The sequence below is a fragment of the Elephantulus edwardii genome, unplaced genomic scaffold (genome assembly GCF_000299155.1).
Source record: "Elephantulus edwardii isolate Elephantulus edwardi_28Jun2011 unplaced genomic scaffold, EleEdw1.0 scaffold00006, whole genome shotgun sequence".
Lineage (NCBI taxonomy): Eukaryota > Metazoa > Chordata > Mammalia > Macroscelidea > Macroscelididae > Elephantulus > Elephantulus edwardii.
The window spans coordinates 34,954,309-34,971,490 of NW_006399756.1; the positions used below are offsets into that span (position 1 = coordinate 34,954,309).

General features: G+C 40.8%; 1 protein-coding gene across 1 annotated transcript in view; it reads left to right on the top strand.

The window, feature by feature from the left end:
* TLL2 (tolloid-like 2) overlaps positions 1-17,182 on the top strand; it is a 186,126-nt gene that overhangs the window by 107,612 nt on the left and 61,332 nt on the right. The window contains exons 4-5 of the mRNA XM_006880077.1: positions 4,491-4,643; positions 8,664-8,781. Coding sequence (XP_006880139.1) covers positions 4,491-4,643; positions 8,664-8,781 — 271 coding nt within the window. The remainder of the gene's footprint in view (positions 1-4,490; positions 4,644-8,663; positions 8,782-17,182) is intronic.

A 17,182-nucleotide genomic window follows, 5' to 3' on the forward strand; every position in this document is an offset into this window, starting at 1 on the left:
ACATAAAACTGATCAAGAACTTGTACAATTTCAAGATCACTGGTAGAAAAAAACGCATGCAAAACAAGGTCACAGACAGAATGCAGGGTGTATGGAAATACTGTCGGAAAGAATAACTGCCACATAAAAGAAAAACACTAGGAACACAAAAAAATTAACCCGTGAGGGAGGACCAGAAGACACAAGAAAATTGGTACCCTAATTTGTGGAAACAGTAGAACAATCTGAAAGAGTTTATAATAAGAATGCCTAAAATGACTAAGGACCCAAAGAAAGACATTGAAAATATGTCGGTGGCAGGGGGATGAGAGTGTGAGGTGGGGGAGAGGGAAAGCAGACATAAAATAAAGCTTCTGAAATGGAAAGCTCTATTTGCTGAAATTAGACTGAGAGATAGTATATTGAACACCACTGAAGAGAGAACTGGTGAAGCAGAAAATATTTCCAAGGAAGCCATTCGTATTGCAGAACTGATTAATCGATAGTCATGGTGAAGGGCGCAGGGGATGAAAAGAATGTCAAGGTACAATTAGTCCAAGTTTCAGGAAGTGAGAGAAACTCAGCAGACAGACGGGAAGAGAGACAACTATCAGAAGGGTAATATATCAGAATTTTCCAAAATATATGCAGGATGTGAATTTTTAAGAATCAAAGTTTTAAACAGAAATAAGGCAACATCTAGACAATTAATAAAGTTAAGAAATAATGAAGGCAAAGAAAGAAAATAGAACAGCAACAACCAAAAGACAGATAGCAGAAGAAGGATTGAACTTAGATTCAAAAGACCACCTTCTAGTGGCAATAACGAAAACCAAAATATATTCGAATAATTTCTTCCCTCCCCTGCCACCCTATACAACAATGAATGAATATTTTTTTTAAAAAGTGAACTGGGGTGGGGAGGTTGGGAGGAGATTATGCCACAATGAATGATTGAAAATCCAACTTTTCTGTAAACTTTGATTAAAATCACAATTTTAAAAAAGATAGTAGAAAAGGTATTCCATACATTTGAAGCAGTTCTCTACACCTTTAAATTTAGAATTCTGTGTATTCTCAGCTGAACTTTATTTTCTTTTATACTGGTTTTCATACAGAGTTCATAAAGTTCATATACATTGGTTTTCACACCAGATCTTTTCCCTTTCCTTTACCCATCCCTCCCTCCACCCAGCAAATTGTGTGACCCTGTTATTAAGCCTTCCCCCTTGGATCCTTGTACTTGTTCTGCAGTAATGGTCTTATATAGTATTTCTCTTTATGAGACTGAGTTCGTTTACTTAACATAATGTTCTCCAGTCCCTCCCAAGGTAGGTAGTGATTTACAAAATCATTGCCCCTGAGTGCTGCATAATATTCCATTATGTGAATGTATCATAATTTCTCAGTCCATTCCATTGTGGTTGGGTATTTGGGCTGTTTCCATGTTCTTGCTATGGTGAATAATGCTGCTATGAACATTGGTGTACAAGCCTCCATTTGTGCCTCAGTTCTCATTTTCTCAGGGTATATTCCAAGCAGTGGAATAGCTGTATTTATAGATAGTGTATTATTACCCTGAAAGTACTAGTAGAGTATGTGGTTTTGAAATGAGATGCAAAAAGTAACAGTGAGCAAGGAAACGGGGGAATATAGTTGTTGTTGTTGTTGTTGTTGTTGCTGCTGCTGTTAGGTGCCATCAAGTCAAGAATGACTCATAGTAACCCAATGAGCAGCCAACCTGAACCTTGCTCTATCTTGTGTCATTAGACAACATTGGTAAGAGAAATCAAAGACCTAAAGAAATGGAGAAATATACCATGCTCACGAATTGGAAAACTGAATATGGTAAACATATCATTTCTCTTGGAATTGTTTTATACCTGTTGCTGTCAAGTCAGTTCTGACTCATAGCAACCTTCCATTAAGTTTCAGAGGCTGCAAATCTTAGGGGATAAGACTGCCCATATTTCTCTCAAAGAGAAGGTGGTGGGTTCTAACTACTGACCTTTGGGCTACTAGTGCAATAAGAGCAATACACTACAATTCCTATCGAAGTCCCAGCAAAGATTCTTTTTTTGGGGGGGGGGTTGGTTTTAATTTTTTTGTACACATAGACAAGTAGACTCTAAAGCTTGCATAGCAGGACATAGGTCCTAGAATAGCTAAGACAGTCTTACCAAAGAAGAATATAATAGAAAGAATCACTCTATCAGGTACTGGACAGCATCTAACAAAAAGAAAAATATAGCTACAAAAGGAATTTTGGTAGTTAGTAGGTTAAGTATTGGGCTATTAACCAACTGCTCTGTGGCATAAAGGTAGAGCACTCCACTTCTGGGCAGATTAACAGCTTTTAAAACCTTATGCAGCGGTTCTACTCTGTCTTGTGGGATAGTTGGAAATGGAATTGACTCAATGCAGTGGATTTGGTTCTTGTCTGGAAACCCTCAGTTTCGGAACCTTAAATGAGCTTCCATTTCTTCCCTACATGTCTTGATTAATTAAAGGTTCAGATGGTGGTGAGACTTTCCCCAGTGCTTTACTTTGCAGAGGCAGTGCTTAGTGCAAATGGCGATGCTTGATGGTGAAGCAAAAGATTGGAGGTTCAAGTCCACTTAGAGCTACCTCAGAATTGACAACTAGAAATTAAAAGCCAAACCAGACTTCCAAAAAATCTGTTCCTGAGAAAACACAGTTTTACTTAGACACACATGGAATTGGATGAATCTTAATCACTTGATGGCAGCTGGTCATCTTGCAAGAGATGTAGTTTCCTAGCATAATACTAGATCACTTTCCTGTACTACAGTCAAATTATTTTCAAAATTTGCAACACTGTTAGCATTTGGTTAAGTCAAGAGCTTAACTTCTTTCCCAAAATGTTTGTGACCCTGAGAAGAAAATTTACTTCTCATTTCTCCTCAAGGTGGCCCAGAAGACCAAGTTGTCTAGGCACACCAGATTCTGTAGTTCACAGGCTGACGTCAGACTCCTGGGATCCCTCTGTGTTTCTGAAAAGCCAGTGCTCCTCCTATTATAGGTCCCAAACACTTCTCTTCCCTTGGCAGGAAAATTCTCACCTCTTAAGGGTTTAAAACTCTTTAACAAAATGATTGTACCATTTTACAGTCCCACCAGCAATGTATAAGAATTCTTTCTCACCACATCCTCTTCAACATCTATTACTTGCTGTCCTGTTAGACTTTGCCACTGTTACTGGATTGGGATGGTACCTCATGGTGGTTTTGATTTGCATCTTTCCAACTGCCAGTGATTTGGAGCATTTCTTCATGTGTCTGTTTGCCATTCGAATATATTCCTCTGTGAAACTTCTTTTCATGTATTTTGCCCCTTTTGTACTTGGTTTATCAGTCTTTTTCTTGTGGAGGCCCAGGAGTATTCTATAAACTCCTGTTATAAGACTCTTGTCTGAGACAGTGTTACCAAATGTTTGTTCCTAGTCTGTAGGTTTTCTTTTCACCCTGTTGGGAAAAGTTTTTGATATACACATGGATTTAATCTTTAGAAGGTCTTATGCATCAATTTTATCCTCTTTAGATTGTGCATTTCTGGTTGTATTTGGCAGTCTCTTTATACATTGGACTAGCGCTTCTAAGCTTATTAATGTTTAGTAAACATTATGGTTTTGGGCTTTACTCCCAGGTCTCTGATCCACCCTGAGTTGATTTTTGTGTATGATGTGAGATGTGGATCCTGTTTCAGCTTTCTGCAGGTGGAAGCCTGGCACTTCCTCAAAAAGCTGAACATAGAAATTCCATATGACCTAGCTATTCCACTACCTGGAATATACCCTGAGAATATGAGAGCTGAGGCACAAATTGAGATTTGTACACCAGTGTTCACAGCAGCATTATTCACCATAGCAAGAACATGGAAACATCCAAAATGTCTAACCACCAACAAATGGATTGAGAAAGTATGGTATATTCACACAGCACGCAGGAGCAATGATTTTGTAAATTATTACCTAACTTGGGAGGGACTGGAAAGCATTATGCTGAGTGAACTAACTCAGTCCTACAAGGACAAATACTATATAAAATCATTATTGTAGAATGAGTATAAGGATTCAAGAAGGGTGGGAGAAGGTGGAAGCAGAGGGATGAGGATGTGCAGGGGGAGGGCGATTAATCATGGGGTTGAACAATTTTATGGGATCAGGGTAAGGTAAATTGAAAGAATTCTTTCTTTTTTTTTTTTTAGAAAGAATTCTTTCTTAAAAACAATGTATTCAAATTTTGTAATTAAACTAGTAGAAATTTTTTTTAAAAACCACACCTCTTAACAGATCCAGCATCCCTTTTTAGAACACTTGTTTTAACAGCCCCTCTGCGACTTTCCCACTGGCTGTGAGTCAGAACTGAGTCTGTGACAGCACTTCCCTCCTCGGCTGCTCTGTATGGGACTCGCAGGTATAATATAACCTGAATCCTAATACACAGGAGGGATGAAAGGGCAAAGCAAATGAAAATATGACTGTCTTGCAGATGGCAAGGAGAATACCAAGCTTCCACAGAGCCCTGGGACCTCGAATGCTGGAGCAGAGACATCTCACCGGGTACGGAGAGCAACAACCTCAAGGACAGAGAGGATCTGGCCAGGAGGGGTCATCCCCTATGTCATCGGAGGCAATTTCACTGGTCAGTGACCTTAGATAGGGCCTGCTTTGTGATTGGGTGGTTTGCTTCTGCAGAGTGAGTGTCTTTCTAAGTGCGATTAAGCAGATGGAGTTCCACAGCTTCTCTTGTCACACACAGTCTTGCCTGCCAGGTTCAGAGGAACTGCAGTTTGTTTTGGGTCCAGGTCCTCAAAGATGTCTGGCGCTCTTGCTTCTGAGGTTTCACGCGTGTGTGACTCTGACCTTGAAGGACAGGCACCGTGAATATGAAGGATGAGCATGAGTTGCTGTACTTAGTGACATAACTATCCTCCGTCTAGATGGCCACCGTGGACTTTGTCTCCTGTCATCATCCACCCAGGAAGTGCTCAACACAGTTACCCAGTTGGGCCAGGAGACAACCCAGTGGGACACGTGGGTCTAAATCCAGGGCCTGTAGTACATCTTGGGAACAAATTACTTAACTTCTCCCATTCCCCCTGTAAATGCAAGGATTTACTACCTCTAGTGGTTATTTTAAGGAATCCTAGTGGTGCAATGGTTAAGCGCTGGGATGGCAATGGAAAGCTTGGTAATGGAACCTTTTGAGTACCGTCTTAGGAGAAAGATCTGGCAGTTTCTTTCATAATGATCTTAAATCCACGGCTACAGAGCCGATTCTCACAGCGATCCTCCACTGGGTTTCTGAGACTATATGAGACTTTCTTCCATAGAGCAGCTGGAGGATTTGAACCTCTGACCTTTTGGTTATTAGCACAACATGTAACACACTGCATCACCAGAAAACCTTATGGGACAGTTCTTCTTTTCCACACACAGTCATTTTATCAACAGCACCTAACAAGGATGATTTTTGATTTTGAGAATTAAAGGAGTTAATATAGATAAAAGAAAGTAGGGTAGTGATACAGAATAATTAGTAATTGTCTGCTGTTATCATTGTTGCTACTAACTAGCGTGATTATCTTTAAGTATGTGAATCATTATGGGGCTTCCCATTTCTACCAGAGTGAAAGTGAAACTCTTGACTTTGGCCTTAGGTAACTTGTATATTTTTCTCCTACCTGACCTTTGACCCCTCTCTCCCTCTTGGTCTCTGTCCTCAGCTGCACCAGCCTTCTTTCTGTTCAGGAGCACTCATACCTCATTGCCTTTGTGGGATCCTTCTCTTTGCCCAGAATATTCTTTTCCTTCGTTTGTCGGGTTGTCTGCTCCTCATCATTCCCATCTCAACTCAAGGGCTGTATGCATAGAATGGCCTTCTTTTCCTCCCTTCTGTTTCCACCAGCATATTTTTCTATCCAAGGTCCTCATTTTATAATCTCTATAGAGCCTACTATTACCTGAAATGGTTTTACTTTTATTTTAAACTTCTTTTCTATCTCTACTCAGGCTCTGTGTGAGTAGAGGCCTTTTAAAAATCTGATTGGTGCTCCAAAACCTTGAACCCCTAGACCAGGGCTTGGCTCATAGTTGGCACTCAACAGGCATGCCCAGAGCAGACCTGCAGTCAACTTTAGTGGAAATCCAGGAGCAGAAGCCATTGGGAGCTGCCTTTTCTAGGCTCTCAAGGCAGTCAGCTCTTTGGTTTCCTCTGTGGAAGATGATTGATGAAGCAGATGCCTTCATGACTTACCAAAGCCACTGAAAGCCTCTAATGAGTAAGGTAGGCAGTCAGCTGTGAAGATTTGACAGCGGCATCCTGCAACACAGCACAGGTGTTGAGAGAGAGCCGGAACTTTTCCCGCTCACACTCCCTTCATCTTCTCTTCCTGGGGGGCACTCAGGCTGTTTCTTGTCACTCTAGCTTGAACAGAAGGTCTTCTACTGTCAGACACTGACTGCATTCATTGCTGGTGAGGAAGAGAGGACTAAGAGTTGGCCCTGTGTTCAAGGAGCTCCTGGTCCTAACAGGAGAGAAAAACGTCTACATAAAGAATTGAAATGTGGGAATTATAAGCAGCTTCTGTCTCTAATCTTTTCTTTCAGCATCTGGTGTGCTTTTCGAACCAAATAAGTCTGTTAACTCATCAATCTTGCTGACTGTAGAACCTCTGTTTACATAGAGATTTCATGCTGTGTTGTACTTGAGATTGCTATTTTTTAAAGAGATTGAGCTATGAACAGTTTGTACCAAGTCTCAAACTCAAATAAAAAGTGAATCTTAAGTTACTCTTTATCTTTTTTTTAACAGTATGACATCACCCTCCCATCTTCTGGACCATGAATGGGAGCCTCTCCCAGTATTTTATATGTTTGAGGTCCTTCTAGAACACAGGGTCTCCCCACAAATCCTTTGCATTTCTGAAACAACTCTTTTTTTCTAGATGCTACTGAGATTTCTAGTAAGTGTTGAAATAAAGGATTTTTTTCCCCACCAACCTGGAAGATATGAAAGTAAATATTTATTTTGCATAACCATCATCCTGAAGTTTACAACTAGTTTATTCCTGCTCCTAATGTATTTAACTCAAACAATTTCTAGGAACTATATTTCAAGGAACTATAGAGATAGGTTCAGAGAAGGTCTGAAATAATACTGTTTTCCATGACCTTACAGAAAATAAAGGTCAGGGGTCCCCTAGAAAATGCAGAAGCACAGGCAAAGGTCTTGGGGATTTACATATAAATACAACTTTAGGGCATGTGGAAACATGATCCTACAGACATAAAATAAAATGAAATGAAAGATAGGTAGGAAGAACAGCTGGGGAGCTGACTGCCCCATACTTCAAAAGCCTATACTTTCCAAATGGAAAAATATAGGTAAAGTTATTTATTTATTTGAGGAAGCCCAGCATGTGTGTATGTGTCTCTGTGTGTATTTGGTTTTATTGTGATTTGGGTGAAAGTTTACAAAGCTAATTGATTTTCTACTCAACCATTCATACACATTTTGCATAATGACATTAATTACAATACTCACAATGTAACTTCACACTTCCCGCTTCCTCCCTGTGATTCTCATTTCTGTTTCTCCTCTTGTCTTACCGCCTTCAGTTTTCTGAACTTTATTCCTGGGCGGATGTTGCCTGTGGCTTACATGATTGATAATTTAAAAAAGTATGTGTCTCCTAAGTGTTACTGTTCATCCTACAGGCTTGTGTATTGTTTAGCTGGGACTGAGCAACAGCAGTGAGTTTTGTTCTAATTTTGAAGAGCCATCTGCTTGGGAGCTCCACTAGTATTTGTCAGACCAGTAAGCCTGGCTATTAGTTAGTTTTGTTCCATGTTTTTTGCGCACTTTCTCCAGGACTGTGATCCGTTTCAAAGTGGTCCACAATGGTGGTTGGGCACTATCTAGTTCTTCTAGTCTCAGGCATGTGAACATTGAGGTTTGAGTGTCCTTTGGAATAATCGTTCCCATGCACCAATGCTTTTATTTCTTTGTTGTTTCGGTTAAGGAGAGGTCAATGTTCGAGGTGTCCAGGATATTTTGAAAACCTATTTTTCCCTTTCTACCAAAATCTATAAATGGCCTGGTTTCCAGGCATCAGCAATTCAGTAAAGTCATATGGTTAGACATTCAACTATTAACTAAAAGGTTAACAGTTCAAATCCATATGGTAGCAAGACAAAGACCTGGTAATCTGTTTCTGTAAAATTGGAACCAAGAAAATTTTATGGGGTAGCTCTGCTCTGCCACACAAGGTGGTTTTGAGCCAGAATCAGTTCATAGGTCTCAACAAGAGCAGTATTACACTGTGTTCTTAGCAAGAGATATCCTCAGTCCTGTTGTTATGTGTTGTCAAGCCAGAACTTGTCTCACGGCTGGACTTCCAGTGGGTTTTTAGAGGCAGCGAAACTCACAAGAGTTGATTGCCCATCATTGTCTTGTGGAGTAGCTGATAGCTTCCCACCACGAGCCTTTGTTCGCAGTGCAGCTTCCTTCATTATTCTGGGTGCTTAACTTTTCTGGGCCATCAGAAGAAGGTTTGTTGGTTTGGTTTTTTGTTTGTTTTTTATCAGCAGAACAAGCATTGTCTTAATTAGCTCTAAAGAATTTAAAATGAAGAGATGAGCATGTACCCTGTTGTTTCAGGAAGCCAGAGAGCCATATTTAAGCAGGCCATGAGGCACTGGGAGAAACACACCTGTGTGACGTTCATTGAGAGAACAGACGAGGAAAGCTTCATTGTGTTCAGTTACAGGACCTGTGGGTAAGTGCTGCAGAGTGAACTGTCCCCCCACCCCTCCAACACATGTGTTGATATCCTGTGAATGCAGTCCTATTTGGGAAAAAGAGTTTCTTTGCTATGTTAATGAAGTCATACTAGTATAAAGTGTGCCCTAAACCTAATGACATTTTTTAAATATAAAAAGGAAATATTATAAATAAGCAAGCACAAGTGATAGATGCTACATGGAGCTCTCCAAGGAGAATGTAGGTCTGGTGAAGGTGAAACAAGGATTTTCCTAAACAGTTGAAAGAAAACACACGTCTTCCTAGAGCCAGCGCCTTGAATTTGGATTTCTCTTCGCCTTAAGGGAGACGAGGAGTTCTGGTGGCTTAGTTGACAGAGAGTTGAGCTACCAACTCAGAGGTTCTAGTCCACTACTGCATCCTCAGGAGAAAGATAGGCAGTCTCCTCTTGTGTGATTTACAGCCTCAGAAAACCTACTGAAGGGTCAGCTGTGAGTGAGTTATGACTTGAGTGCATTGTGTTGTTGGAAGAGGTGGGTGACGGCAACAGCTGGCCAGAGAGTCTCGGCGATCATGAGGATGGCACAGGATAAGGCAGAGTTCAGATCTGTTGTTCATAGAGGTGCTGTGGGACATAGTTGACTCAGTGACACCTCCCAACAATAACAGCAAGCTGCAAAAAGGAATAAAGCCTTCAGAAAAGACAGCATGATGGGAGAAGTAGAGTAGGAGATCCTAAATGAGACGAATTGACACAGTGACTGCAACAGTGGGATTGAGTGTGGCAGATGCCCTGAGGATGGCACAGAATAGGGCAAGGTTCAGATCTGTTAGTCACATGGTTGTTATGAGTTATAGTCAACTTGATGCCATTTGTCTAAAAGAAACCGTCAGAAACTATCTTTCTGTTTTCTTTAAAACCAACCACCTTAGCATTTCCATTACAGTAGCACTAAGAACCAAAGCTACCTCTGGTGGTTAGTCATAAGAAGCTGCAATGCTGTAGCTCTGGTGGCCTAGTGGCAAGAAGCTGTGCTGCAATCACAAAGGCGCACAGTTTGAATCCACCAGATGCATGCTGTACTGGAGAAGGAGGGGCAGTCTCTTCTTGTGCCCGTTAGATCTGACTTGAGGGGTATATAATAATAAAAAGGATATATTAGGAAAAAAAGAAAGAAAAAGAAGCTGCAGTGCTAACCCAAAGGCACACGGTTCAAATCCACCCACTAATTCCATGGGAGAAAGATGGGCGGGCTCCTCCTGTGTGATTGACAACCTCTGAAAACTACCTGGCGAGTCAGCTGTGAGTCGGTTCTGTCTCCACGGCACATACAACAAGACCCTAAGACGTAAGAGAAAGCAGTGCTGCCTCTGCGGAACCAGAAACAGACAAATCTAGTGGTACTTCAGTCTTTGATCTCTCTAACAACCAAATATTATTGCCCTTGTATATTTTATTTTTTATGTAGGAAGTATATATAAAATGTTTTCTAAAAATCCATCACAAGACCAGAAAAAAGTAATGAAAAATTTTGAACACCATTTAATCTTTCAAAAGAAATTGTTTCAAATTCCAAGCAAGATTCATCATCTTTAGAACCGATGTTGCTTAAATGCTTAACCACATCAACCAGTTCCACCCTGGAGGAAGTTCCCTTTTGTAATCTGTTTCATCTACCAGTTGACATATCTGGGGTTTTGAGAGATGTTCTTTTTTGTCTTATTTTCTTACTGGATGGGACTGAACGAAGTATTTCGACTCAGATGGCATTGTGTAATCCATGATACAGTTTTTCTCCTTGAACTGTTCCTTATTGTCATTGGCATATTCAAATAATATATACGTCATAGCAGTTCCAAGATTAAATTTCCCTTAAATTTGACTTAGGTACTCTGCTTTACAGCTAATAATATGATATGGGGAAAAAACCCAAACAACAGCATTCACAGATACAATCAGAGTGTGAAGATGTTGCTGTCCAGGAAATCCTTATTGAGAAGGCTTTGGGAATCACCATTTTCACCAGTGCTCTGGTGGCTTAGTGGTAAAGCATTGTGCTTACAAACCAAAGGCAAGCAGTTCAAATCCACTAGCTACTCCATAAGAGAGAGATGGACAGTCTCCTCCCATGCATTTGGCAGCTTCTGAAAACCTTTGTGCTGGTTCTGACTTGAGGACACGGAAAACATCAATAAGATGTGGCAATTAATTCTGGGAAACTTTCATCTCCACTCTAAAGAGAACATAATGCTTCTGGTTCCATCTCTTGGTCCTTGTTGATACTCATAGAGCAGTCTATGGTGCATCTTCCAGGTGGATGGCGTTTGCAACAAAGAAAAGAAAAGGGAAGGCAATGACTCTGAGACTAGATGTTCCCTTTTGCACCTGTAACTTTGGGCACAGCTCTGTAGACACAGGCAAAGGCTTCTGCATCCTCATGCACCAGCTGCTTGAAGCCTCTGTGTGTCTGGAATCAAAACACCAGATACTTTCAATAAACTGTGATTTATTTAAAAAAAAAATTAGGGTTTTCCACAGTTTACCAGACACTCCTCTTGCCCTCAAGGAACTTATAATTGATTAGGAGAGTAACTGTGGTAATAGGAAGATTCCAGAGAAGCAAGAGTTTGTCTGGATCTGTCACCAAAAAAGCATCAGAAGGAATTGGGAGAATTTCATCTGAAGAAAGCAATGGTTTCTTGAGTGAACTAACTCAGTCCCACAAGGATAAATAGTGTATAAAACCATTATCGTAGAATGAGTAGAAGGATCCTGGAGGGGTAGGAGAGGCTGGAAGCAGAAGGATGTGCAGAGGGAGGGGGGCTTAATCATTGGGTTGTACAATTTGATGGGTGGGGGGAGTGAGAGAAATGGAAAGAACTTGTTCAAATTTGTATTCTGTAAATAAACTAGTAGGGGGGAAAAGAAAGCAGTGGTTTTAATTGCTTTGGAGTCACATGAGCTCTTATCATTTGAAAAGGAATGTGATAGATGGCTCTACAAAGATACTGTCTTATTCAACCATACCTCCTAACCCTGTGCCTGTCAGTCCACATGGCATAGTAACCAAAGCGTTTAGGGAGCCCAAAAGTTGACCTTGGAGAGATTGGAAGCCCCTGTAGGCAGGACAATGCTCAATTCCAGTATGAAGCAGCTAGAACAGTCATAATCCAACACTCTCCAAGATTGGGGGGGGGCGCTTGATCTCTCCAGGGGGGAGTGAGAAAAGAACCGAAAGCTTATGCCTGAAAAATTATGCCATCAGATCGAGGAAGCCATAGAATTGGTGCTTTGGGCACATGAGTGATGTCAGAAGTAGTGGACACTTTGGACGCACACGAATGGCATCAGAGAATAGGAACCAGAGTGAGAACTACCTGCTGAAATTTGAACTCTCTGGCATCATCTCTTTGGTCCAGACTCCAGCCTCAAGGCCCACCCAGAGGAGGAGGCCATATATAGGACCTCACCTCTCTGCCTCTCTCTTCTTTCCTTTCAAGGAGGGAGACCATCCCTTTGTGGATGTAATTTTCTAATCTATCTTTACTATTTTAGCCTAAAAAAAAACAAAACAGTGTGGTGGTGTTGTCAGGTGTCATTGCTTAAAGGATGGCTGTTAGCTGCCCTGTGGACCACAGGTCTGAACCTTGCCAGGTCAGCACCAACCTCATCGGCTCGGATAGGCTCAAGCCTGTTGTTATAATCACCGTGTTAGTCCATCTCATTGAGGATCTGCCTCCCTTTCTCTGCCTTTCTGCCTTTCCCAGCATGACTTCTTTTTCTAAAGACTGGCCCCTCCTGATAACATGCCAAAGTGTGTAAGACAAATTTCACCATCCTTGGCCCTAAGAGCACCCTTGTTGCACTTTCTCCAAGACAGATTTGTTGGTTCTTTCAGCAGCCCATGGGATGTTCAATGCTTAATATTCCATATGCATGTTTGATCAATTTCTGACTCCAAAAGTTGGTAGAAGTCTTCTATTTCCTCCTCTTTGGCTCTAGTTGTTGGTGCATATATTTGAATGATAGTGGTATTCACTGGACTTCCTTGTATGTGTATGGATATTATCCTGTCGCTCACCACATTGTATTTCAGGATGGATCTAGAAATGACTTTTTTAATTATGAAACCAACCTCGTTTTTTCTCACCTTTTCATCCTCGGCATGGTAAATCATATAATACGCAGGAGAGGAAGACCCTCAATGAGATGAATCGATTCTGTGAATGGAATGGTGGGAATGAATGTGTTTGGGACGGTGAGGTTGGCACAGGATAGAACAGCGTTTAGGGCTCTTGTACATAGGGTCGCTATGAGTCACAAGCAACTCGATGGCACATAACAACAACAACAACAATATTCTATATGTAATCTTAGAGGAGTCCCATGGGCTAGTCCTTACAGACTTCCTTGCAAAAACATAACATAAATAAGAAGTCCCTAGGTTTCATTTCTATGCCTGACTGTAAATCGAATATGTACATAAGTAAGAATATTTAGGTATGGTTCTTACCTAATGTCAATTAGTCAAATGTTTGGTTTTGTGTATGGAACAGAGTGTACCTTTCTATACATTAAAAAATTAAAGAGACATGAAAACATATTTAACATAACAATACAGTCACAATGATAACAATGTTTGAATGTTCATAGCAAAGTTGCGCTCATTTGTTGTTATTAACCATGGTATATATTTGAAATTATTTATAGACTTTTATAGGGTTGATTCCTAACCCTTGGTGTATACCTGTTTGACATTTGTACCCTGAGAGAAGATAACTGAGTTATCTTACATGTTATGACATAACTTACATATTATGTCAATATAAAAGTGAGATACAGAAAGAAAAAGTTTCCCATATTGGGTCCAAAAACCCAACCTCAGCTATCTGCTTTCTCTGTGAAATGGTGACCGATGAAAATGATCCATAAAGGTTCAAAGTGAAAAGAAAAAGAGCATAGAGACAAATGGTAACAAAAAGAAAGCTGGCTCACAGTATTAGTTACCAACAAGGCTATTTTTATTTTTAAAGTCATAACGCATTTTTTTTAAAAAGATAAGGTGCTTTAAAAAGGGGGGAGGAACCCAACCCAGTTGCCACAAAGTCAGTTCTAACGCGTGGTGACCTCATGCTCATCGCTGTGGACCACTGTGCCTTAGGGTTTTAATAGCTCATTTTTCACAAGTAGCTGGCTAGATCTTTCCTCCAAAGTGCTTCTCGGTTGGTTTGAACCTCCAGTCTTTAAGTTTGCAGCCGAGTATGCTAACCATTTACACTGCCCAGGTCCTCCTCACAATGAGAAAGAATACAAAATGCAAAGGGAATGTTAACTGTCATTGATCTTTATGCAGCACATAGCATAGCACTAAGAATCATAAAATTAGTCATAAAATAATTCAAGGGGAAATCAACAGAAACTCTAACAGCAGGAGTCTTTATTTTATTGCTGTCAGTCCAAGCAGCTCAATGTCAAGTTGACCCCCCAAAAAGGGTGGGGGAGGGAAGGGATACAGATTCATAGACTGGGAACAATAAAATTGCATCCGGAGATCTATCAGACTCCAATCCCCAGGTGGCACAAGTGGTTTTTACTGGACCACTAGCCTAAAGGAAGAATGTATCATCAGAATCTGAGGACTGTTCAACAACCTGTGTTATGTAGATGACACCACTTTGCTTACAGAAAGGCAATAAGACTTGAAACACATACTGAAGAAGATCAAAGACTGCAGCTTTCAATATGGATTACATCTTAAGAATAAGAAAAGGAAAATTCTCACCTCTGGACCAGTAGGCAATGTGATGATAGACAGAGAATTGTTGACAAACTCTTAAGCATTGAGAATGCATGGAGAGATTCTGAAATGCAGAAATAGCAAAAAGATATTCTCTGGTGGCCCAGTGAGTAAGAGGGTCCAATGCCAACCCATTGGTAGGCAGTCTGAATTTACTAGCTGCTCTGTGGGGGATACATGAGCAAGCTCCTCTTATTTGATGTACATCCTCTGGAATCCTGATGTAAGGTCAGCTATGAGTCAGTTTGACGCCACAGCAATACTATAGTTAAAGAACTATAACTAATGTGTCGTTCAGAGGAAAACTCTATCTTAGATATCTATGTTGATCAACAGCCTGAATAATGCAGAGAGCACAACTTTGCTTGCCAAAAGTGAAGAGGACTGGAAATACTTGCTGACGAAGATCAAAGAATACAGCCTTCAATATGGATTTGTTGTTGTTGTGATGTGCTGTCGAGTCACTTGCGACTCATAGCGACCCTATGTCCAATAGCTCTAAACTCTGCTCTGTCCTGTGCCACTCTCATTGCCTCCGACACACTCATTCTGATTTCCCCAGTCACTAAATCAATCCACCTCATAGAGGGCCTTCCCCTCCTGCGCCTGCCCTCCACCCTCCCAAGCATGATGTCCCTCTCCAAGGACCGGTCTCTCCTTACAACATGACCAAAGTATGTTAGACGAAGCCTCAGAATCCTTGCCTCCAAGGAGCAGCCCAGTTTAACCCTCTCCAGGATGAATCTGTTCTCTTAGCAGTCCATGGCACCTTCAGCACTCTTCGCCAACACCAAAGCTCAAAAGCATTAATTCTCATATGGTTCAAGGACATATATCTGAAACAATAAAACTGTGGTTTGTTTTTCTTCTTTAATTTGCATCTTTGGCTAATAAAGCTGGTTTATATTGAATAAAAAAAAACATCAATTCTCCTTCTATCCTCCTTGGTCATTGTCCAGCTCTCTGATGAATAACAAGTGATTGCAAAGATCATGGCCTGTACCAGACGCACCTTTGTCTCCAGAGACACACCGTTGCTCTTGAGTACTTTAGAGAGGTCCCTAACAGCAGACTTTCCCGTGGCAATACGTCTTTTAATTTCCTGGCTGCTGGTGCCAAGAGTGTTGATTGTGGAGCCAAGCAGACTAAAGTTGTGAACAATCTCAATCAATCTCTTCACCATCCATCCTGATACTGCCAGTTGGTCCACTGGTAAGAATCTTACATTTCAATATCAGGAAAGCAAAAAATCTCACCACTAGGTCATAGGCAGCATCATGATATATGGAGAAAAGATTGAAATTGTTAATGATTTCATCTTGCTTGGATCTGCAATCAACACCCTTACAACCAGCTGTTAAGGGGTCAGAAGATGTATTACATTGTAAAAATCTGTTAGGAAAGTTCTAAAGAGTGATGATGTTAGTTTAAAGACTAAGGTGAATCTAATTCAAGCCATGGTCTTTTCAAATACTTACTGTGATTCTTAAATTTGGACAGTTAATAAGGATGTCAGAAGAAGATTTGAGGCCTTGGAGTTGGGAAGTTGCCATGTGTGCCGTGGGCTGCCAAGAGAACAAGCAAGTATGCTTTGGAGAAAGTGTAACTTGGGTGCTTCTTGGAGGCAAGAATAGTGAGGTTTCATCTCACATACTTTGGGTATGTGATTAATAGGAACAGGATATCATGCTTGGAAAGATAGAGGGTCAGCAAAAGAAAGGAAGACCTTCAACAAGATGGACCAACACAGTGATTGTTGCAACGGGGTCAAGTATATCAGAGATAGCGGAGGAGGCGAGGTACAAATCTGTTGTTCATAAGTTCACTATGAGTTGCACTTGACTCAATAGTCAACAACAATTAAAACGGGCGTTAAAATAGTCAATTCAAAGACGTCAACAAAATTAAAAAATCTGGTCAAGCCTCTCTGGCAGTTCAAATCTACCAGCAACTCGATGGACGAAAGTGGGCACGGTCTCTTCTGTGATTTTCAGCCTTGGAAACCTAATGGAGGGTCAGTTATGCGCAGGTTCTGATAATTGATTAGGTGCTGTCCAGCCAACTCTGAGTCATAACTCCCCTATGAACAAAAGATCAAAACCTTGCCCTATCCTGTGCCGTTCTCATAACCTCCACCATGGTCAGATTGTTATGTACCACTAAGTCTGAACCAAGTCATAGGTGGCTCTTGAGCAGGTTTTCAGTGGCTATAATATCCATCTTTCTCCAACAGAGCAGCTCATGATTTGAACTGTGTACCTTTGGTCTGGTAGCACAATGCCTTATCACTAAGCCCCCAGAGCCCTGTGCCTAAATTAGTAATGGAGAATACTCAGTTACTCACTGCCATGGGCTTGCTTCTGATTCTGCTGTAAACTGAAGAGAGGAGAGATTGCCTGTCTATTGCCTGTGGATTGGAACCACAAGAGATCTTGCCTTTGGGCTAGTAGAGTAATGTTCTACGGATTATGTCACCAGAGTTTCTAAAAAAAAAAAAAAATTCTGTCAAACGAATAAAGGATGAATTTTTTTAAAAATAAATGAAAAACAGTACATAAACAAACCACTTGTTACTCTAAAACAAAGGGATGACAGTGCAGCATAAAATTAGAAATTAAA